The 20,210-nt window shown below is 36.4% G+C and overlaps 1 protein-coding gene across 17 annotated transcripts in view; it reads left to right on the top strand.

The window, feature by feature from the left end:
• GRIA2 (glutamate ionotropic receptor AMPA type subunit 2) overlaps positions 1–20,210 on the top strand; it is a 97,311-nt gene that overhangs the window by 50,517 nt on the left and 26,584 nt on the right. For 16 of the 17 annotated variants that reach the window (XR_012775527.1, XR_012775526.1, XR_012775529.1 and 13 more), the window contains exons 5-6: positions 2,704–2,757; positions 5,188–5,349. Coding sequence is in view for 13 of the 17 variants with exons in the window: in XM_075500392.1 (XP_075356507.1) it covers positions 2,704–2,757; positions 5,188–5,349 (216 nt within the window). In the remaining 4 variants the exon portion in view is untranslated. The remainder of the gene's footprint in view (positions 1–2,703; positions 2,758–5,187; positions 5,350–20,210) is intronic. The other variant, XM_075500396.1, reaches the window with a different exon arrangement.

Raw genomic sequence — 20,210 nt, 5'->3', positions numbered from 1 at the left:
CTTTAAGATCATCAAGTCCAACCGTTAACCTAGTGCTGTTTAGTAATAGATCTATTAGTTTCTTTGGCTTCCCTTTGATTGCAGCTCTGGGATATGTTTCTTGCCCTGATTGCACTTTGACAGATTCTGCCTTGTTTTGAGTCTTAAATTTTCTCAGACTTGTGCTACTCCTTAAACATACAGATTGATAAACTTTTGTTCCTGCTGTTTTGATTTCTAAGTCACTGAAGAATTCTAGATAACTGTGGATCAGCCACACAGGTCAGTTAATATAATTCAAATCAGTTGTTCTCCTCAAAATAGTGTTCTGCTGTGCCCTAGAATATGGTCTCTTAAACTGCTGTCAGCTTTCTCATATGGTTTTAGCCTTGAGATTCTCTTTGCAAGATACCCCAGCAATTTCTGGAGTTTGGTCTGGTTTTTAAGTCCATTATCCTTACACTCTGTTTCTGTAACTTCCCTTCCTTACATAAAAAAATAAACTCACTTTTAATTTCTCAAGTAGCCTAAAATAAAATCTAAAATAACTGTTTCTCTATTAATTTTCTCCATCTCTTAAAATGAAGGTCTGTGCTGAACAAAGGATTTCTTGGCCTGTGAGTATCCTTTGAGTGGGTTCTTCTGTTTTGTTTTTGTTTTTTTTTTTTCTAAAAGCAGAATATGGACTTAGTCTTGCTTTGTTACCAGATCTATTCTTTAAAAAATTCTTGTAATTCCTGCCCCCAAACAACCCTCAGCAATTTCCTTCTTTTCATGAGGGTGCCTGAGGTAGACCCTTTGTATCAGTATCCCTTTTCTTTTTCTATGTATTTTTACTGAGACATGCAACAGACTTTGTTAACCAGATTTTTCTTGAATACTGAAGTATTACTTGCATTCTTGATATATAGGGCAGCAACTTCTTAATTTTCTTCCTTGCTTTCCATTCTTGAATAAAACTTCTGTTGTAGTGCTTTGATTTATCCCACTAGCTTTCTAAGCTGTGGTGGCAACCTCAGGTTCACCCAGTTACACTCTGTAGTCCTTGGATCTTTGTGTGGACCCATGATGTGCTTGCAGAGTTGCTTCATTGTTCTCGTTTTTGTCTCATGTTATAGTTTCTCTTCCAGATTTCCATCATTTATATAAGTTGAAGTTGAAAAATATTTCGGTTCCCCAGCTTTCCTAAGACTGGTTTCTGTTCCTCTTCTCTGATTTGGCAGTTCAGTGCTACCATGCTCTTCATTATATAGCCTCTATCTCTTCTCAGCCAGCTTCCTTTGCAGAATCTCATTTCCCCCTGATAACACCCTTTGGGCAGACGTGGAATCACTGCCACTTCTTGTCTGTCCCTGCTCGAGATGCTAGTGTAAACTAGGGACACTGGTGCATACCTTTTGTGTCCACAGCTCCTTCATCATGGCTTTTGGAGCTGCCGCTGAATCTTCTCAGAGTTTTAACTGGCAGCATCCTTAGCGTTCATATGGATGAATGGCACAGGACAATGTTTTAGAAAGCTAGATTAATGAAATAGTAGCCAGTGGCAGTTAGAGCAGAGTTACTAACCATTGATCTAAAGACTTGCAGCTACTGGTTGTTTTCTCAGATACCAATGATGAAGAATCATTTTATGCAGAAGAGCTACTCTGTTTGGTCTAACTGAAATTTCCTTGGAAGCAGCAGCTGCATAAGAAATATATCTGAACACAGTTCTTAAACCTTTTAATAAATAATGAGTTTTAAGTAGTCTGAACCAAGTAACTGTTTTAGAACAATTAAGTTCCTATATCATGTATATATTAAACTCAAAAGAGGCATAATTGAATAACTTCTATGACCTATGTAATGTGATCCCTCTCAGTCTCAAACTGTAGTAATATAAAATTTAGTGTTAAAAACTGCCTTTAGTTATATTCCTGTAACTTCATTAAAGCAAGTATGTGGAATGGCGTTCACTACTAGCCTGATACGAGATACCTATTATGAACATTTTAGTTATATATTAAATGGGGAAATAAATGAATCATCCTCTCTTGATTTAAGTTGTTCTCATTGTTCAAAAGATGGGAGAAACCTCTAGAGTCCTTATCTCCCACATCCTTTCTCTGGAGAAGTGGTTTGCTTCAAAATGCAAACTTCTCCTTGCAGACATAGTCTTAATTAGGCTTATTTGGGAGAAGAACCCATGCTACATGCCTGCCAGTGGAGACTGCTGAGAAACCACCAGCTGGCTTTGAGGGAGAATGAGGAAGCCTTAAGGCAATAAGCAACAATTTGAACTTTAAAATACTTCCTTATAATGTAGATGCTTTCATTAATGTCAGTGGGCTTTTAAACTTTTTCTAGTTCAAGGAACGTTACAATTCTGCTGCAAAAGGAGCAGAATCTAATCAGGAATGTCTGAGGCACAGTGCTTCTACTGCATGATGCCAGCTCCCTCCTGTCCAGGTTGTGCCTTTAATACACAGGATATTAATTAGCATTCAGTTCCTTTGTTTACAGATCTTGGGACTTGCACTTCAACATGACTAATTTCCACCAGCAGAGAGTATGTTCAATGGTGCATTAAGTAAAATAAAAAGTAAAGCACTGAACAAACTCAGTATTGCATGCAGTAAAGCTCGTAACTAGCTTTTACATCATACTGCATTTTGTAGTTTTTAAGTCTCAGTCCATATATCAGGTGAACATTCTCCATTGGGGGGTATTTCTTCTTTTTTACAGGTTATCACAATTGGTAAACATGTTAAAGGATACCATTATATCATTGCAAATCTGGTAAGCATTTTTAATATTTAAAATACCTGTATAACTCATTTCACTGTTTATGGAAGCACATCAACTAGTATTTTGTTTTAAATGCATTTTAGAAAATAGAAAAAAGCTAAATGTCTTTATACTTGCTAAATGAATGCATGTGTTGAGATGGTATTTGTTTTATTGGCTGAGTCTTTTCAGGGCTTAAATGCCTCCTGTGATATTCCCATCAACGGGAGTGAAGATTGCTCAACACCTTCATTAGAGCTTCATCCCTTTTTCTATATACTTTAGAAAAGTAGGGTATGGAAAGGTATGAAAATCAGAAAAATAACTTTCCATGTTATAGGCTGATACATTCATTCACCAAACTGATGTTTCTTCTCTCACCTCTAAAGTACTTAAAAATTATAGTTCCTGGTTTTCATTCTGATAGACTAGTGAGTCTCAGCTTTACACATCCTCAGTCCTCAGATTGGCTTGGCAATCAGTTTGAATTAATCTTTTCTTGAACATAGGTGATCAGACAGTATAGATAATAGTGTTCCAAAGGGGGAAAGTTCAGGAAACTCACTAAATTCTGTCAAGGTAATTTTTTTGAAATTGTGTCTAAAGATGAAGTGCCATTTTACTGACATTAAAGTCAACAATGCTTATTGACTGAAGCTAGGGAATCTAATCCAGTGGTTTTTTGTAACAGATAAAGCAAATTCTGCAGGCTTGAATCTCAGTTATTTTGTTCCAGAGAAGAGTTTTGTGGTTTGCATGGTGTGAGTGCCTCTAAATAATTTTTTTCATCATTTATTCTTGGACTGTGATAGCATTTGATACGAATTCCAGCGGGGCCCAGAGTGCTCTAATTTACACTCTGTCTTCCATAGTCCTTTGAGGGGCCTGAGGAAATAGAATGACCATAAGTGTTTATCACACTTCAGACATAACCCCTGTCTCTTCCCAGCCTTTGATCAAAACACTTCCCCCCTCCAGACGTGCAGTATTCTGAAGAATCACGTATGTCGCTAGACAGGTACGAGGAGGCCTTATACTCTAAAGGCCTCTTTAAAAGCAGAACAGTGGGGTTTCATTTTATATTTATTAACTAATTTTTAGGATAAAGAAGTTAGGGTACTGATATTGACAAAGCAAGCATAAAAGTCTTACAAAACTTGAAAAATTCCCTAACGGTTAGATATTTGTATTTTGCATTGCAAATGTTGTATAAATAGTATTTTGAGTCTTAAGGGAAATAAACATTTTAGAAAAATTGCCTAGTGTATTTAATTATGTTGTCTGGTTGCTATTTTAGCCATTGCTTTAAGTTTGTAACAGTAAGCCCATAAGATCTAAAACTTATTGAATCTTGTATTTTAAAGCTATTTAATATCATATTTGCTTTCTACATATTTATACAGTTTAAATGCAAATATTGTAGGTCTTTTATAGAATATCATAAAAAATATATATGGTAATGATTTTAAAACTGTGTTTTTCTCTGTCAGAAAGAAAACTTATCTAGTACTTGATTGTATCCCCATCTTCTTCACTGAATCCACCATCTTTCTTCTTTTCTTGACTGTAATAATGTTCTCCTTCAGTCTGATCAGTCAAGAAATTGATCTATTTTAAGAATAAAACATGATGATAGATGGAGGAGGGGTCAAAGTATGCAATGAATGTTCCTGTTCAAGCTCACAATAATATTGAAGAAAGTTTCATGATACCTGTAGAAGTGTCTGTATTAGCATGCAGCAACACATCATTGATGAGTATCGTTAATATACAATAATTAAAGAGCACCTAGTACAGCAATTGTAGCAACTTCTGATAATGTGTTCTCAGGTTGCTACTTCTTTTTTTGTTTACTCAGAGCATTCATTTAAACTGAAGAGTCTGAAATCAGTATTTCACGTAAATTCATTTGTATGGTTATTTGGGGAAAGTTAAAACACAGAACATGGAAGACAAAACATATGTACTGTTTGTAAGAATGACAAGTAGTTCTTTATACTGGAGGGAGGAGGCAGGAGTGATAGTAAGTCCTTCCACATGCTTTAGTGTTCCTAGCAAAAAGAGGACTCGACTGTGGCTATTACTATTCCTGGCTAAAACTTGCTTGCCTAACTGTTACTCATGTCAGTGTTTCCTTTCTCAGTTAAGCAGTCCCATTGAAATTTACAAGATTGTTTAGGAAAGTACGCATGGCATGGACAGGTCCACTTAGCCCTTTGCTCTATAAAGGTGTATGTCTAGCGAGCCACAAGAGGCATTGCTGGCTGGCGGAGCTGACGACTTAATCCTGGCAACCCAGGATTTAAACTTGGATCCTGATTGAGGAAAATGTTGGCTTGCACTTCTGCAGTAGAAGTCATATGGTAACTCTTTATTTGTACATACTATTGAGAGACCTGCCAAAACTGTTGGAATAACAGACATAATGCTTTCTGTGCCCAGGGATTTACTGATGGAGATTTGTCAAAAATTCAGTTTGGAGGAGCTAACGTCTCAGGATTTCAGATAGTTGACTATGATGATCCTCTGGTGTCAAAATTCATACAACGCTGGTCAACACTGGAGGAAAAAGAATATCCCGGTGCACACACTAGTACAATTAAGGTATGTCTTACATTTGTTTTAACCATGACAGATGTAGAGGAAGTGAGGGAATTGGAATAGAAAGACAAGAGAGAGAGAAAGCCCTTCAAAATCAGCTGTGCCAACACAATTTTATATTTCTCTGGGGTACTTTTAACATTCCCTATCATAGGACTGCTTGAGCAAAGATACTGCACTGTCAAAAATGTTCAAGACAACTTTAATTTTTCTTGTGTCACTGTAAATCTGCACCTGACAGCTTCTTAGCTAATTGTTTTGGATGTGATGAAATGTTAAGTATCTGCTGACTTTTTTTGGTTTTTCTCTTCCCCTGTGTTTTGAAATGTTTTAAAGGCAAATATGTAGTCATACGTAGGCTTCCAGGGAGCACAGATCTAGCAATTTCTGATATAATCTCCCAAAGAAATGGCAAGACAGTTGCTTTGAGACAGATGCCTAAATCCTAGAAAGACTTTTAAAATTAAGTGGTATGCCTGAGGTACAGAATTGTGGTCTGATTTCAGGCCTGAGTGACACAAGATGTGACACTGGGCACGTGGTTAAATTTCCTTACCTTTCCCACTGGATAAAACTGGGATAATAGTACCTTCTTACCTTATGTGACTGTTATGAGGATCAATTAGTGCTTGCAAGATGTTAAAAAGAATAATGCAATTTTAATGCTAAATAATTTTTAAGTGACACAATCAGAAAATTTATTAAGAATGAGTATACTTAAATAACTCTAAAATGTATGAAGATAAATGGCAAATGTGCTAGGCATAACTTTTTTTTGTGCTATAGTTTGAATATGAATATTCTTGATTTATAAGATAGTTAAGAAGTTTCAGCAAGGAATGGAAGAACCATTTTTTAAATTCCTGGAACAAAAATCCTTTAAAGCACACAACCTTAATTTAAACTGAAGAATAACGTTTGTAGGTTCCCTTTTTATGAGCCCAAATTTGCGGGCAACTTAGTCAAAGCTATGATTTTTCTGTGGTTATTTTTGTGTTTTAAAATTTTTATGACAGAATAAGTGAATTTCTCACTTGATGTTTGACAAAATAAGCTAGAGTCTATGTCATGCCTTTAGATACATTCATATTATATACTTGTAATATATATTGCTCTCATTTAGGAAAAAGGGAAGGGATGTGCCTGTGGGTGATTAATACAATTGTTTTGTCTTCTTGAGTGCCCAAATCTACCTACCTACCTACCAATGTTGCAGAATCATGATCTGCAAATGATCACAGTGAAATGCATGACTAAAGTAAAAAAGTCTAACTGAAACCAAGATGCAGTTTTTCTCATTGATGGAAAAATAAATTGATGGGACACAGTGCTAAGGATTCTGGTACCTCTGATATTACTTAAAATAGAGGGGAAATTGCATGTGTGTTAGATAAGATGAAGTGGTTGCAATGTTTTGTTATAGCATTAAAATCTGTAACTTTATCACAGGTATTCCCTTTATTTCTTCCATCATAGTCCTTTCAAGTCTACTAGAAATTGAAAGGGTTGAAGGAGAGTATTTGGAATATCTTATGTTTTTGAGGTTTATTTTGTTATGGATAGGAAAAATAAATGAATCAAAACATTTATTTTCATGAATTTCATTAACTTAAAACACATTTTAAATTCAATTTAAAAGGCTGATCTGTCTTCCTTTATATTGTCTGCTCAAGGAATATACAGGATCACGCTGACACTCAGTCAAGAGATTGAGACTTATGTTAAGTTTTCAGATAATTTAGAAATGGTAGAGGTATTGATGGGGGGGAAGTGGATGTGTATTGCAACATTTGGAGAAATTGATTGTATCAGTTACTGTATTTCTTTGTGTAGCTTTCTGTCTTTTGCCCTTATACACGTATCACTTGCCATTTTTGACTGCCATTACATGTAAGGACAGAGCTATGTCACATTTCATTCTCGTTCTTGAGGGAGCTAGAGGCAGAGCAGAATCACAGAAACAGGGCAAGAAAGGTCTTTGAGCAGTCAGTCACCCGGTCCATCCTCCCTGCCTGAAGGCAGAATCAGCTATACCTGTGCAGTTCCTGTGGATACTTCCCCAAGCATTCTGCTTCAGAGCTTAAGTGGTCTTATTTTTCAGTTTTTGCCTAACCTAAATCATGCCTTTTTATCACCTAATCCATTACTTCTTTATCTGTTTCTAATGGATGTGAGGAACTTCTCCTTTTTAGCTGTCCTTCTGTATTTGAAGATGGCTGCCATATTGGTCCTTGCTTTCCTCCCTGCTAAAGTACATAATCCTTTTTCCTTTGAATTTTGTACTCTCAGATCCTGTTCATCATTTTCCTTTGGAACCTTTCTAATTGGTACCCATCTTCTTTGAAATTCCAGACTGGGTACTGCACTGCATCTGAGTGCTATGCTGTAGGAATTGAAATAATGGCTTCATGTATCTCAGAGACAGTACTCCTTTCAGGGCTTCCTTTTGTGTTACACCCCCTCCCCCCCCCATGACACTGTTGAAATATATTTATCGTGAGATACACACTAACATCCAGATCTTTTTCTGCGTTGCTTTTCTGTACTGCTGCAATTTAGACAGTCTCATACCATATCTGTACACTTGATCATTCCTTTGAAGTACAGGATTTTTCATCTATTCTTGTTGAATTGCATTCCCTACCTGTCCTTCCTGAACATGCCATTCCTTCTTATATTAATAATCTATCTGTGTTTGTTATCCTTTGCTTCTTAGAATAGTGTATAAACATCTAAGTTACTGAGCAGGTTAACTCGCTGGTCTCCTGTTTGTCCCTTCCGTGATCTTATGAATAACCTTTCTCCCCTTTCAGTTTTGAGTTAGTTACCCAAATTGTTACTGTTTATAAATAAGCTTTTGCCACCCTTTTTGGTTTTGAGGCCGTTGTCCAAATTGTCAGTGGTTATAAATGAGCTTTTGCTACTAGTTCCCGTGGAATCTTAGAAGCTGTCACTGCAAATTCTGTATGAAACAGATAGGAAGGCTAATAAAAGTCCTGTATTATCAATACAGAAATGAGAGGAGGTTACGTGCCCCTAGCAGGTAATGTTATCCCTGGGATTGCAATGTTATCGCATTGCATGCAATAGCATTGCAACTGTGTTGTATTATCTTCCTTTTGGATTACAAAAGGAAGTATATGTTCATTTTACATTATAAAATGCAAGTCAATGGAATATGACTGAGCTGATGTGACAAGACATATCACAGCATCCAAGTACAGTCCTGAAAACGGAGGAAGATGCCTTTTTCTAAGAAAAAGTGCATTTCACAGGAACATGCTTTTCAAGAAAGAAAAACATTGTTGAAAACCTGTTCCACAGATGCCAAGAAGAGGACCTGGATCAAATTGCTTTAAAAATGTATCTTCACAACTTATAAAATATTAATTATAAGAAACTGCAGTCTTAGGACGTAGATGAGAAGAGACACTGATTTTATTTGTTGCTGCACTGTACCTGTACTGATAAAAACCACAAGATTTAAAGAATAAGCAGGACACTTAAAACTAGTGCTTTGCTACCTTTTTACAAAAGATCTTCTCATCTTTCAAAAGTAAAGCTGATACACTGTTTACCTCAGATTAAATTTAAAATATATCTGTTGTAACCAAGGGTGTTACCACTCTCTGTGTGCAATTCTAGAAGAGCTAATAATGTGTAGATCTTGAAACATACCACTGAGCATCCTGGCGAATTTCTTTGTCGAAAGCAAAACAAAAGCCACATTTAATTTTGTAAAGGCCTAATAATAATAACTTCAAATCCCCTTTTGATCCATTATTGTGTATATACAAATATGCTGGGCTTTCTGAGCCTTAGTGTTGTATCAAGCTATTATGTCTAAGGCAAACCTCTTGTTGTGGAAGGACACTGAAGGACAACACATCCATTCACATCCAACTGCTCCAACTTCCTAATCTGATTAACCCATTCTGTTTGGGGGCAGCCTTTCGTCTAATTCCAGGAAAAAGCTCAATTTGTACCTCTTGAAGGCTAGTGAGACATAATAAGTACTGAGCTGAAAGTATACAAATATAAATGGGGAGAGGAGTGGCTGGAGAGCAGCCCTGCAGAAAGGGATCTGGGGGTACTGGTTGACCGCAGGCTCAATGTGAGTCAGCAGTGTGCCCTGTCAGCCAAGAGGGCAAACTGCATCCTGGGGTGCATCAAACACAGCATAACCAGCTGGTCAAATGAGGTGATTATCCCGCTGTATTCAGCGTTGGTGTGGCCTCACCTTGCGCGGTTCTGGGCCCCACAATTTAAGAAGGATGTGAAGGTCCTTGAATGCGTCTAGAGGAAGGCAACAAAGCTGGTGAAAGGGCTGGAAGGCATGTCCTGTGAGGAGCGGCTGAGGACTTTGGGCTTGTCTAGTTTGGAGAAAAGGAGGCTGAGGGGCAGCCTCATTGCTCTCTACAGCTTCCTGAGGAGGGGAAGTGGAGAGGGAGGTGCTGAGCTCTTCTCTCTGGTATCCACTGATAGGACGCATGGGAATGGTTCAAAGCTGCGCCAGGGGAGGTTTAGACTGGACATTAGGAAGCATTTCTTTACCGAGAGGGTGGTCAAATACTGGAACAGGCTTCCTAGAGAGGTGGTCGATGCCCCAAGCCTGTCAGCGTTTAAGAGGCTTTTGGACAATGCCCTTAACAACATGCTTTAACTTTTGGTCAGCCCTGAATTGGTCAGGCAGGTGGACTGGATGATCAGTGTAGGTTCCTTCCAACTGAAATAGTCTAGTCTATTCTATAAGCCATCCTACTCTGTGATGAGCTTTTCTAAGAGCAACCTTAGGCTTGGTGTGTGCAAGAAGTATCTGAGCCAACTTGTGTTATGATGTATACAGAAACTCGTGCAGCATGCAGAAAAGAATTTGGGGCTGCCTGATTGAAAACCTAAAGCAGCTCAGACTTGTAGAGAATACCATTGTGTTGGAAGATGGTAACAATCCCAGTACTCATTGCAGCTGTTCTTGACTGCTTAAACTGCTTCATGCTGGTACATTATGTTTCAGATGTTCAGAATTCATACAATTGTATTTCAGGCTTCATAATCTCTTACACACACGCACACAATCAATGCATAGCTAAGATAACAAAACAATAGATTGGTTTTGCCTTCTAATTTTGCCTTTAGTAGTTTCACCTTTTCAAGTTTCTTTTTTATAGCCAAGTCATCTAGTCTTTTAGAAAATTATTCAGAAATCTGTTGTTTTTTTCAAAGATAATGTGATTCTAGAATTTGAAGTGTTTGTATAGTACCAAACAGTGTGCACTTTATGATAAAATTGCAAAAGTTGAAAACTGTCAATCTTAAACTGTAACTCAGGAAGAATGAAGCTTGTAATTGAAAGCTGCTGGTTTAACTGTACTGGTGCTGATTTACCTCAAGGATGGAATAAAGAGAACATGCAGACAAACATAGAAGTACTTATTTACCTTGCAGAAATAATAAAAATTTAGATGACTCACAATAAGGAACAAAGAAGAGAACTGTGAAAACATTTCTTCAAACTGGAAATTCAGAAAGCATTTGGTCTAGATACAGGTGACTAAGCAAAAGTGTACAATTAATGAATTAGACAATACCTTCATTTTGGGGCATGCCTCTTATGATTGCAGTGTGTTGGAAAATGGTTTTATAATACCAGGCATTTTAATAAGAGTTCTAAGTGATACTCTGTTGCACCTGCTACAGTTTTAATGGGAAAATGTGATTGATTATGCCTGAATTCAAGTAAGTTGTAATGATTTGTAAATAAGAATTTAAAAAATTAGTGAATTTCAGTATTTATTGCGTGACTTAATCAGGAACTGAACAGGAGTCTTTTTTTTTTTTTTTTTAAAAAGTGCCCTTGTAAAACTGTAGATTTGTGAGATTTTTCTGCCTATGTTTTCCAATCCATGTGTTTTGGTTTCCTGGGCATAAAAAATATACATTTAGCAGTTGGTGTTCTAGCTACCTGGTTTCACTGGGCTTTTGAATCCTAGTATTCAATCTTCTCTACTTGCAAAAATATATATGAAAAATGTGGGCGTAAGAAATTTCAGTGTTAAACTTCGTGCTTCTTTTTAATAGCTTAATGTTCTTTTGCATAAGTAATGGCTCATTCCAGCATAGTTGGTTTTGGGTTTTTTGGTTTTTTTTTATTATTTTTTTAAAAGAAAACTCAATTAAAGAATGGAACATTTAGTCAGTGAAAGCAGTGGGTGGTTTGAGGCAATATCTGTAGGTTTGTCTCAGACATACAAAGGGCCTATTGACCCAGATCTTTCAATCCTGCAAGTAAAAGTGGCTGAACTCTGCTAAAGTAAAAGTATTTGCCAGACTTCAGAAGGCTACAGAGCCAAGTCCTGATGTCCCTATGCAGCTCTGTTTCTTTGAATTTGAATCCACTTATTCTTAGTATTTATAAGTGTTGAAGGATCTTCACCCAACAAAGTGCAATGGATTCCTCCTGCCTATTTTCCCAGGAACTCTTTATCACTTTATTCAACCAGCAATTCACCTGAATATGGTTGATATAAACAGAAGAAAGCTACTGTTCCTTCATGCTCCAAGTGTTCAGTAAGATCAGGCATATCTCTGGCCTCACCAAGATCAATGTTATTTAGAACAGGAGAGCTTGATGGAGAAATGGGAATAAGAGGAGAAGGGGGAGTGATACACAAAGCTGAAAGTAGTAGTAGGAGGAATGTGTCATTCAAAAAAAGGGGTCAGCAAAGTGGAAAGAGCCTGTTGGGACCTAAGTGAAAGGCACAGAAGGGTGGTGGCAGCTCAGAGCTGGAGAGGCATCTATGGCCAAATGGTTCTTGGGTCAGGGGAATAAGGGAGGAGGAGAAGCGCTAAGGATCGCTTATGAGAACAAGGAGAGGAGACATGCAGGCTTATTGCTGGGGCAAGGCTGGTATTAAGGACCAGTCAATCTAGGTAGCTGCCTATATCAGCCAGTATGGGGTGGCAGAAGAGCGAACGTGAAGTGTTTATTATTCTCTGACAGTAACTATTTCTTGGTAAAATCAGAAACCTGATAAGATTGGTGTATTTCATTCTACTAGTATTTTACTTGGAATTAGATTGGAGCAAACAGGAGAAAATTTTTCATCTTGAGACAATAGGCTGATACTTGTGCTGGTTGGGGTACATGCGAATTGGTAATGAAAATAAGGATGTGTCGTGGTTTAGGGTTTTTTTTTCCTTTTTTTTAAATTTACGACTTGAATTATTACTATTAGTTTTAAATGGCAGGTTTTGGAAATTTTTAGAACACTGCAGTATGTATGATGAGAACTCTCAGATCTTGTTGATTTGTTTTTTTCCTTTTTTTACTTTTTTTTTTTCCCCCTGGTAAGTGAATTTGTGCAAGGTGTATTGTAATATCAAGTCCAGGTACCCTCCTACAGATTGTTACAGAGAATGAGAGGGATTCAGAATATATTAAAACCAAATTAAAATATCATTTAATGTGGCTTTATTTAATAGGCTAGTCAAAAATTCCAATCGAAAGCATCCTCATATGAAATTCCAATTTAGAATCATTTCTATTGCAGTGTTGTTCAGCTTCTAGGGTAAATAAATTGTTTCCATTAACCTATAGAGGACTTTCTGTTGACTATGTGTAAAAATAATACAGCTGAAGAGCCTACTGGAATTTTCAGGTTCTGATCATTCATATAGTATCAGTCATTTTATAAGACAGAATGATCTAATCTCTAATCTCTCGTCTACCATTTTCATTAATTGCACCAACCATGAACTATTCTACTAGAAAATTATCTAGAATACATTTTTATGATCATCTCAATATCTTTCTCTTGGTTAAAAACTCAGCTCAAGGATATTTACCCTAGTTAACAATGCTTGGACGGCCATTTTTATCATAAAAAGAGCAGTGATTGAAGACTGTATTTCAGTAAATATATTAGTAAAAGATAATTTTATATTTTAAAATTTATATCTGCTATAATTCACATATGCTTACTGATTTATGACTAACCTTAATTTTTGAAGAGGAAGTAACTTTTGTGATAAAACATAGGAATTTAAAAAGACTCAAGTGTATTTTTAGGGTAAAGCAGTAAAAAAAAGAAAACCAAAAAACCCCCACAAAACAACAAACAACCCCCCCCCCCCCCAAATAAAACCAACCCCACTCACTTTAACACTTTAAACATTCACACTAGCTCTTTCAAGTCCATGTCTTATAGCATGATTTTTCAGAGAAGTCTTTTGCCTTCCTATTTGCACATTTTGTTCTCATCCTCTCCTTTAAATTTTCTTACTTGGTCTATTTTCACTGTTATAACCATAGGCTTCAGTTTTTGCTGCTGCATCCTGCTGATTTTTAACACTGTGAAGAGTGACATACTTTTCTCTCGCTTAGCCTTGAAGAAAAAGGTTTTATGTATTCATGTGGTGACGATTAAAAAGGCAGATGTTCTTTGTGGTTTACAGTAAATTAAAGGTGATTTTATCATCAGTGGCATTGCTGTTTTGCAAGTGTATTCTTTTTAAAGTTAGAAGTAAGATTACACAAATAATTGTAAAATCTTATTTATGTTGTCAGTATGTATATTTTCCACAGGCAGTGGCATGGATTAAAAGAGAACAACAACTTTTTTTATAAGTAAAATGCTGCGGGTTCAAATCCAAATAATTGTTTTTATTATTTCTGTCAAGCTCTGTGGATTCAAATCCAAGTAATTGGTTTTAATTTTTTGTCAAGCTCTGTGTGTTTTTTGGTGATATAAAGTTCACCAGGAGTAAGCTTTAGGTTTAAGAACTGTGAGGTTTTAAAAAGCTTCTAGAAAAATGGAAAAGAATAGGGCAAGAACTAATAGACTTTTTAAGGAACTTAATAAAAAGAAGTGAGTTTAGATAGTAAACTTTTCAACCATTGAGTAATGACTGGAGATTTTAAGAACCTCCATGTTTTGAGGTCCAAAGAAGCTGTTACACAAATGTAGTGAATGTACCATTTACACGTGTACAAATCTGTAAATTATGAATAGTTTAGAGTTGTTTCTTCCTGTACTGTAAGTAGAGATTAGGTGTCCTCCTTTTAATTATTTAGGATTTTTCAGAAGGAGAAGGAAAGGTATAAGGTAGAGAAAAAAGATACAGTGTGAAGATTTGCATTAAAGGTACTGTACTCCTTTCAGAATCTTGTTTTAATACCTGATAGTTATTCTCTCTCATTAAGAAGTGTTTAAAGGAAAGATATTTTTGTATTGCAGCATAGCATGATAGATTTAGGAAAAAAGGCTACAGCTGTGAACGTTTTTCTTGTTTGGTGGGGTTTTTTTGTGTTTTGTTTTGGTTTTTTTTTAATACTAGCATAAAAACTGCTGTGTTGTTTTTAATGGCACTGGCTAGGAGAACACCCTGCAGAACTTTGTGTCTGCTTCAGTATTTCATTGACTTTAAATCGCTTATACATGATTATTTGAGCAACAGCAAAATAAAAGCCTTGTACAGCAGTGCACTGCACCATAATGTCATTACTGACCAGTCTTTGAGCGAACAACATTGAATCATCTCACCAGTTGTATGCTTTAGATCCATTCACCAAGATCAACAAAAGCTGAGACAAAACAACATGGTGGACCTAGAGTAAATGGCAGGACACTTCTGAAAGCATCTGCCCATCTTTCTGTGGGCACAGATGGCTTAGTTGAGACAAAGGTACAAGGATTGCTAAGGTTATCTGACATGGCAGAGCTCTTTTTCTGTAATGCATTTTCAGAAAATAAAGGGGCCACAATGTTAGGCTAATTTGACTTTCTGGATAATGGAAGGGATAAATTCCCACGCAACTTCTGTATTAACACTCCTGAACAAGTGTAAGACATGCATGCTGACTTTCTGTTCTTTTGGATGGAAAAAGGTCTGGAACATAGATAGATCCAAATGCCAGTGCCATTAATAAGATCTGGCATTGTTCTGCTTCCTCCTGGAAGACAGAGGGTTTTACAGACATCTGTTTTACAGTCTTCTCTTTGGCCATTGCATTAAATCTAGTGAAAGACCAAAGTACCTTATAACCTCTGTCCTCAGTGTAAAATAAAAAAAATTTTAAAAAAAAAAGGAAGAAAAAAAAAAAGCAGGTACCTGCACTCTTTTTTTTTTTTTTTTTTTTTTTCCCCCCCTGCTTAATTAGTACCTCTGATGACTCTAGTGAGAAGAGTGTTCTTCTGGATCGGAAGTAATCTGGGGGAGGAATTACAGTCCTGGAATCTCCTTTCTATTAGAGTAGTAGGTGAAACAGAAAAGCCAAGCACCTTGGGGTTCATAAATCCTGTGATCTTTGCTATATTCAGTTTTAAAAGGAGTGAAAAAAGGTCACTTTCCCCTATAAATATCCTACAGTGGGAGTGTTAGGATAATTCAAGTGCCCCAGTCTTGTCAGTGTCTCTGCATGTGCTCTGAGCAAGTCTTTCAAATAGGAGTTAGACTTCCAGGGATATAGGCTTAGGCAGGTGCCTAGCTACTGGGCTAGAAAACAAAGCTGTTCTGGGTGTGCCCAGAAAGCAGCCTTTCTAAACCAAACAAGGAGATACCTAAAGAACTTAAACACCTCTCAAAATCAGCAGGTTTTCTGGATAGTAGTTTTGGACCTAAACACTTTAATTTTTCTAAGGTGACAGGTTGCTTAAAAGGCGTTCTTTGCATCTGATGTTCTGCCCAAAACATTATGGCATTTCAGAGCAAAAATATCTATTATTTGTTTAGCTGTTCTGTGCACACAGAATGCTGGAATTGCATTTAAACAAAGGCTATTATCAAAATGTAAGTTGGTCTGACTTTACAACCTCTGGAAACTAAATTTAATAAAGATAGTATATTTGTTAAAATAAATCGGGCTAGAATCTAACCTCATCTTTACTGAGATGAGGTTAAAAACTGAGATGAGGTTTAAAACCAAATTTTTAAAGATCTGGTAATTTTATATTTTATTTATTTCTCTTCCCCTTTTAGTCAGGACCAGGAATGTTATAAAAAATTTACAAATAATCGTTGATATTTTGAAATATCTTGAGTATATAGAGTTATTTTCAGCTGGAAGCAAGTCTGTTGTAAAGGCTGCCTGTTTTCACAAAAGCTCCATTCTAATGTAAAGATCAAAGAGGAAGAGGCAAGCATTGGGTCTTTTCTGGGCTCCCTGACCTCTGCCTCACGTCCCCAGTGTTTGAAACATTCCCATAGGTAATGAAGATGCTCCTATGCTTAAAGCTCATTTACAGTTTGAATGGCAACCAGCCCGACATGCTGCTTCATACAGAACCCCATTCATGCTAATGCCTACAGAGAACAAATGAGAACAATGCATGATTATGGGCACAATTAAAAGCCATCTGGATTTACAGTGACATTTATGTGTACAATATTTGACAAGGTCTGTTATTTCTACTGAAAGTAACTGTTTGCATTCCTATGCTCTTCATGACAGTATGCAAAGTATCACAAGAGATCCTGAAGGAGGTAGCCATTTCTCATCAGTTAATGAATTTTCCACTAATTCTTTTCATCTGTCAGGCCACTTGCAAATGTTTTCCAAGGTGTGTGTAATACTGTCCATTTCAAAATAGCTCCGGGATACATTAATTAAAGACAAACCCTTAAGAAATAGGTGCCCCAGTTGCATTAGTTTGACTGCATTGAAAGTCAACAGGAGGTAGTCGCCCAGTTCCTTTACTAGTTCTTGACAAGTAACTTTGTCTTTCATTCTTTTTGCTTGACGGTTTATATAAATATATACTCATTTTTTATTTATAATATATAAAAATGTAGTAATGCTGCTATGTCTCTATACCAATCTCTAGCAGTTACTTCTGAAATTACAAACAGTGCAGTAGAGTTTTGTGAATGTTTTGACCAAAAAGCACAATTACGGTACAAACAGTATGAAAAGGCAATTCTGCTTTTGTGGTATATAGTAGCACTCAAGTAGAGAAGTACTTCGTTGTGGGAAAAATGCAGAAAACTCAGATGAGAGATTTTTGTTGAATATAATCCTCAAAGCAAAATAAAGCTGTAACATTTGTTAAAACAAGACACGTTTGATATCTCAGTTTAGTCTGCGTATAGTTTAGCGAAGTATTACAAACAAGGTGATAAAATGCATAGTGAACCATTGGGAAAAAAATTGCTAGTATAGAGCAGTAAGCTGAACATTTAATATACCCACAATCTACAAAGACACACAGTTTGTGTCTTTGTTATATATTTATTGCCTCTGATGTATATTTCTTGGTATTTAAGTATATTTAAATTTTTTAAATATAAGGAAAAATGCTGAACATTTGCTTATACCAATTGATTCTACCCACTTGCTCTCGCAACAAAGGACATTTCCTATATTACCTCTCTTTGAATCTTACGTCCCTCCAAGGAAAAAGATTTGTATCTGATTTTAGAGCTCCTTTTTCTTAACCTCTGTTAGTGATACAGTGTCCCTTCTCCTGCTGTTCCAATAGCAGCCCCCCATACATGGTGAAGAACCCTCTTTGTGCCTGTTTCAGACTGATTTCAGCCTTCTTGAACACTGCTTCAGCTGCATATGCCATTCTAGCTGAGGTCTCCCTAGTGTCCTGTACTGTGTTCTTTGACTCCAGTAGTACAATCTGCCCAAAATATCCTATTATTTTGTTTGTCTTTCTCACTGTTGTGTTCGATTAGGGCTGAATGGCTAGTTCACAGTCCCCTTGAGTGGTTTTAATTTGTTTTTAGTGTGTCTACAGTGTAGATATATGTACCTAAGCCTATGGCCCTGGACTCCTCCAGTAGTCTCTGAAGTCACTGGAGATCAAATTAATAGAATCTAAGGCATGATTCATTTTGTCTTAAAGAAGGTGTCTAACATAGGTCAAATGAATCACACCTTAAAATGCTTATTTTTCTTCTCTGACTGTAAAAAAACAACTAGTGTGTCAAGAACAGATTTAGACATTGCAGATATCCAAATCAAGAGAAAAAGAATTCTTCTACTTGTGATTCAGAATGCTTCTCTTTTTTTTTTTTTTTTCATTTATGTCTTCACATTTTCATTTCTTCTCTACTGCTCAAATATATTCTTTTAATGTTATATTTTAAATCTCTAGGCGTATCTCTCAACTTCGTGTCTTCGGCACAGGCATTGGGTTAAACACAGGACTAATGGGCTAATCTTGTGTGATTAAATCTTTTTACAATATCTTACAGCTTTAAAATATGTATATAAAAAACTTGTGCTTCTGGGGGTGTCTTCTGCAGTTTCATCTTCAGAAGATTCAGTTGCTGATTGTACAAAACAGGATACTGGGCCTTTTTGTTAAGGATTTCTGGTATCTTCTGAATTACTGGGTAACCTAAAGTTACAAAAGTCAACATCTTGCCAGTTTTTCTTGGACAGCACATGATTAATATCTTCTGCTTAGTCTGGGATGACTTTGTTTTGTCTTTGCTTTTCAAATTCATCTTCTCAATTGCAGCTTACAAATTTTATTCAAGTCTATAGTACGTTTTAAATTTAAGCTGAATAAAATCGTATATGGACCTTGTGTTTTCTCTTTTGGCAGTTAGGGCATTTATTTAGAGAGAGAGAATTTTTTTTGTCTGACATGCATGCTATCTGTGTTTCACAGCAAATAACAAAATCCTTAGGCACTTCAGTGCATTATATTATAGTTTAAATGATCAGCTTATTCTTATAATAGTTCTAGGATTATGATGAAGCAAGACTTCTTTTTTTTGTATATTCTTTGCCATGCTCTAATTAATACAGGTGATTCTGCAGGAACTATAGGATAGTACCTATACCATTTTACATTAAAGTTGCTGATTTTATCATGTAAAGTTGAAAGTAACTGAAATGAAGTTAGGTGATTTACAGTGCTGTAAAAATAATAGGCTGTAAGAGCCCATCCCACTTCCACAAAATAATATTCCAAATAGTGTTCCCACTTATTTTAATAGTGCAGATGAGAACGTAGATGAATCTCCAGTATAAAACAAAGTGAATCAAGACAGAGTGAATGCACCCTTTAACTTACGACAATTTTATTTATGTATGCAGACACACACACACACAGACAGCCCTCTGCATGAGCAGGTTATCGGTCTGTCATTTCTTGTTTATGGTAATGAGTTCACTTTGTTTTAGTTTGTCAACTTTAAAACTATCTACAGTTTAATGAATAGATGTAATGAGCCTCATGAAGGTTATTAGGAACTTAAAGTGTATGCAGAATAAAGCAGTAATAAATGATGCATGGGCTGTTTGCTTTCATGGCATCTCCAACAACATGAAGATGTAAGATGCTTGTAAAATATTTTGAGATCCTTAGATTAAAGCTGACTTAACCTAAATTAAAGCATGTGGACTTTGTATATGTGATGACATGTATGCGCATACAGATATATATTGATAGGCGAAGCCCTACACTGACTGAATATATGACTGAGTTGTGAATATTCAGGCCAGTAATTATATACTATAGGGATAATATTCTTGAGATAATACATTAAACATATCCCGATTATCAAATGAAACATAGGATAACTGAATTAGATAGCACTATAACTTCTCAATTTCAAGCTCTTATTTTCTCTGCTACCCAACGTATGTTTCAGTGTTAATGACAGTGCTGTATCCAAAGTTTCTCAAAATGCTAGTGTCGTTCTGTACTGCAAAGAGCTGCACTTAAAGCAGTATTGCTAACCAGTCCCCAAAAAATGAGTCAGGGCCCTATCTCTTCTTTCTGTTACCTTCTCCTCCTCTCCAAATCCATGTCCACCACTTAATCACTGCTACTCCGGTAGTAGAAAGTAGTATCGGCTCCAGCCAGTCTTTCACTTCAGTCTTCTGCTGTTCTGATCCCTTTAAA

This window comes from Mycteria americana, chromosome 4 (genome assembly GCF_035582795.1).
Source record: "Mycteria americana isolate JAX WOST 10 ecotype Jacksonville Zoo and Gardens chromosome 4, USCA_MyAme_1.0, whole genome shotgun sequence".
In the NCBI taxonomy this organism is placed as follows: domain Eukaryota; kingdom Metazoa; phylum Chordata; class Aves; order Ciconiiformes; family Ciconiidae; genus Mycteria; species Mycteria americana.
Note: the sequence above shows the minus strand (reverse complement) of the source record. Positions and strands in the feature narration are given on the sequence as shown.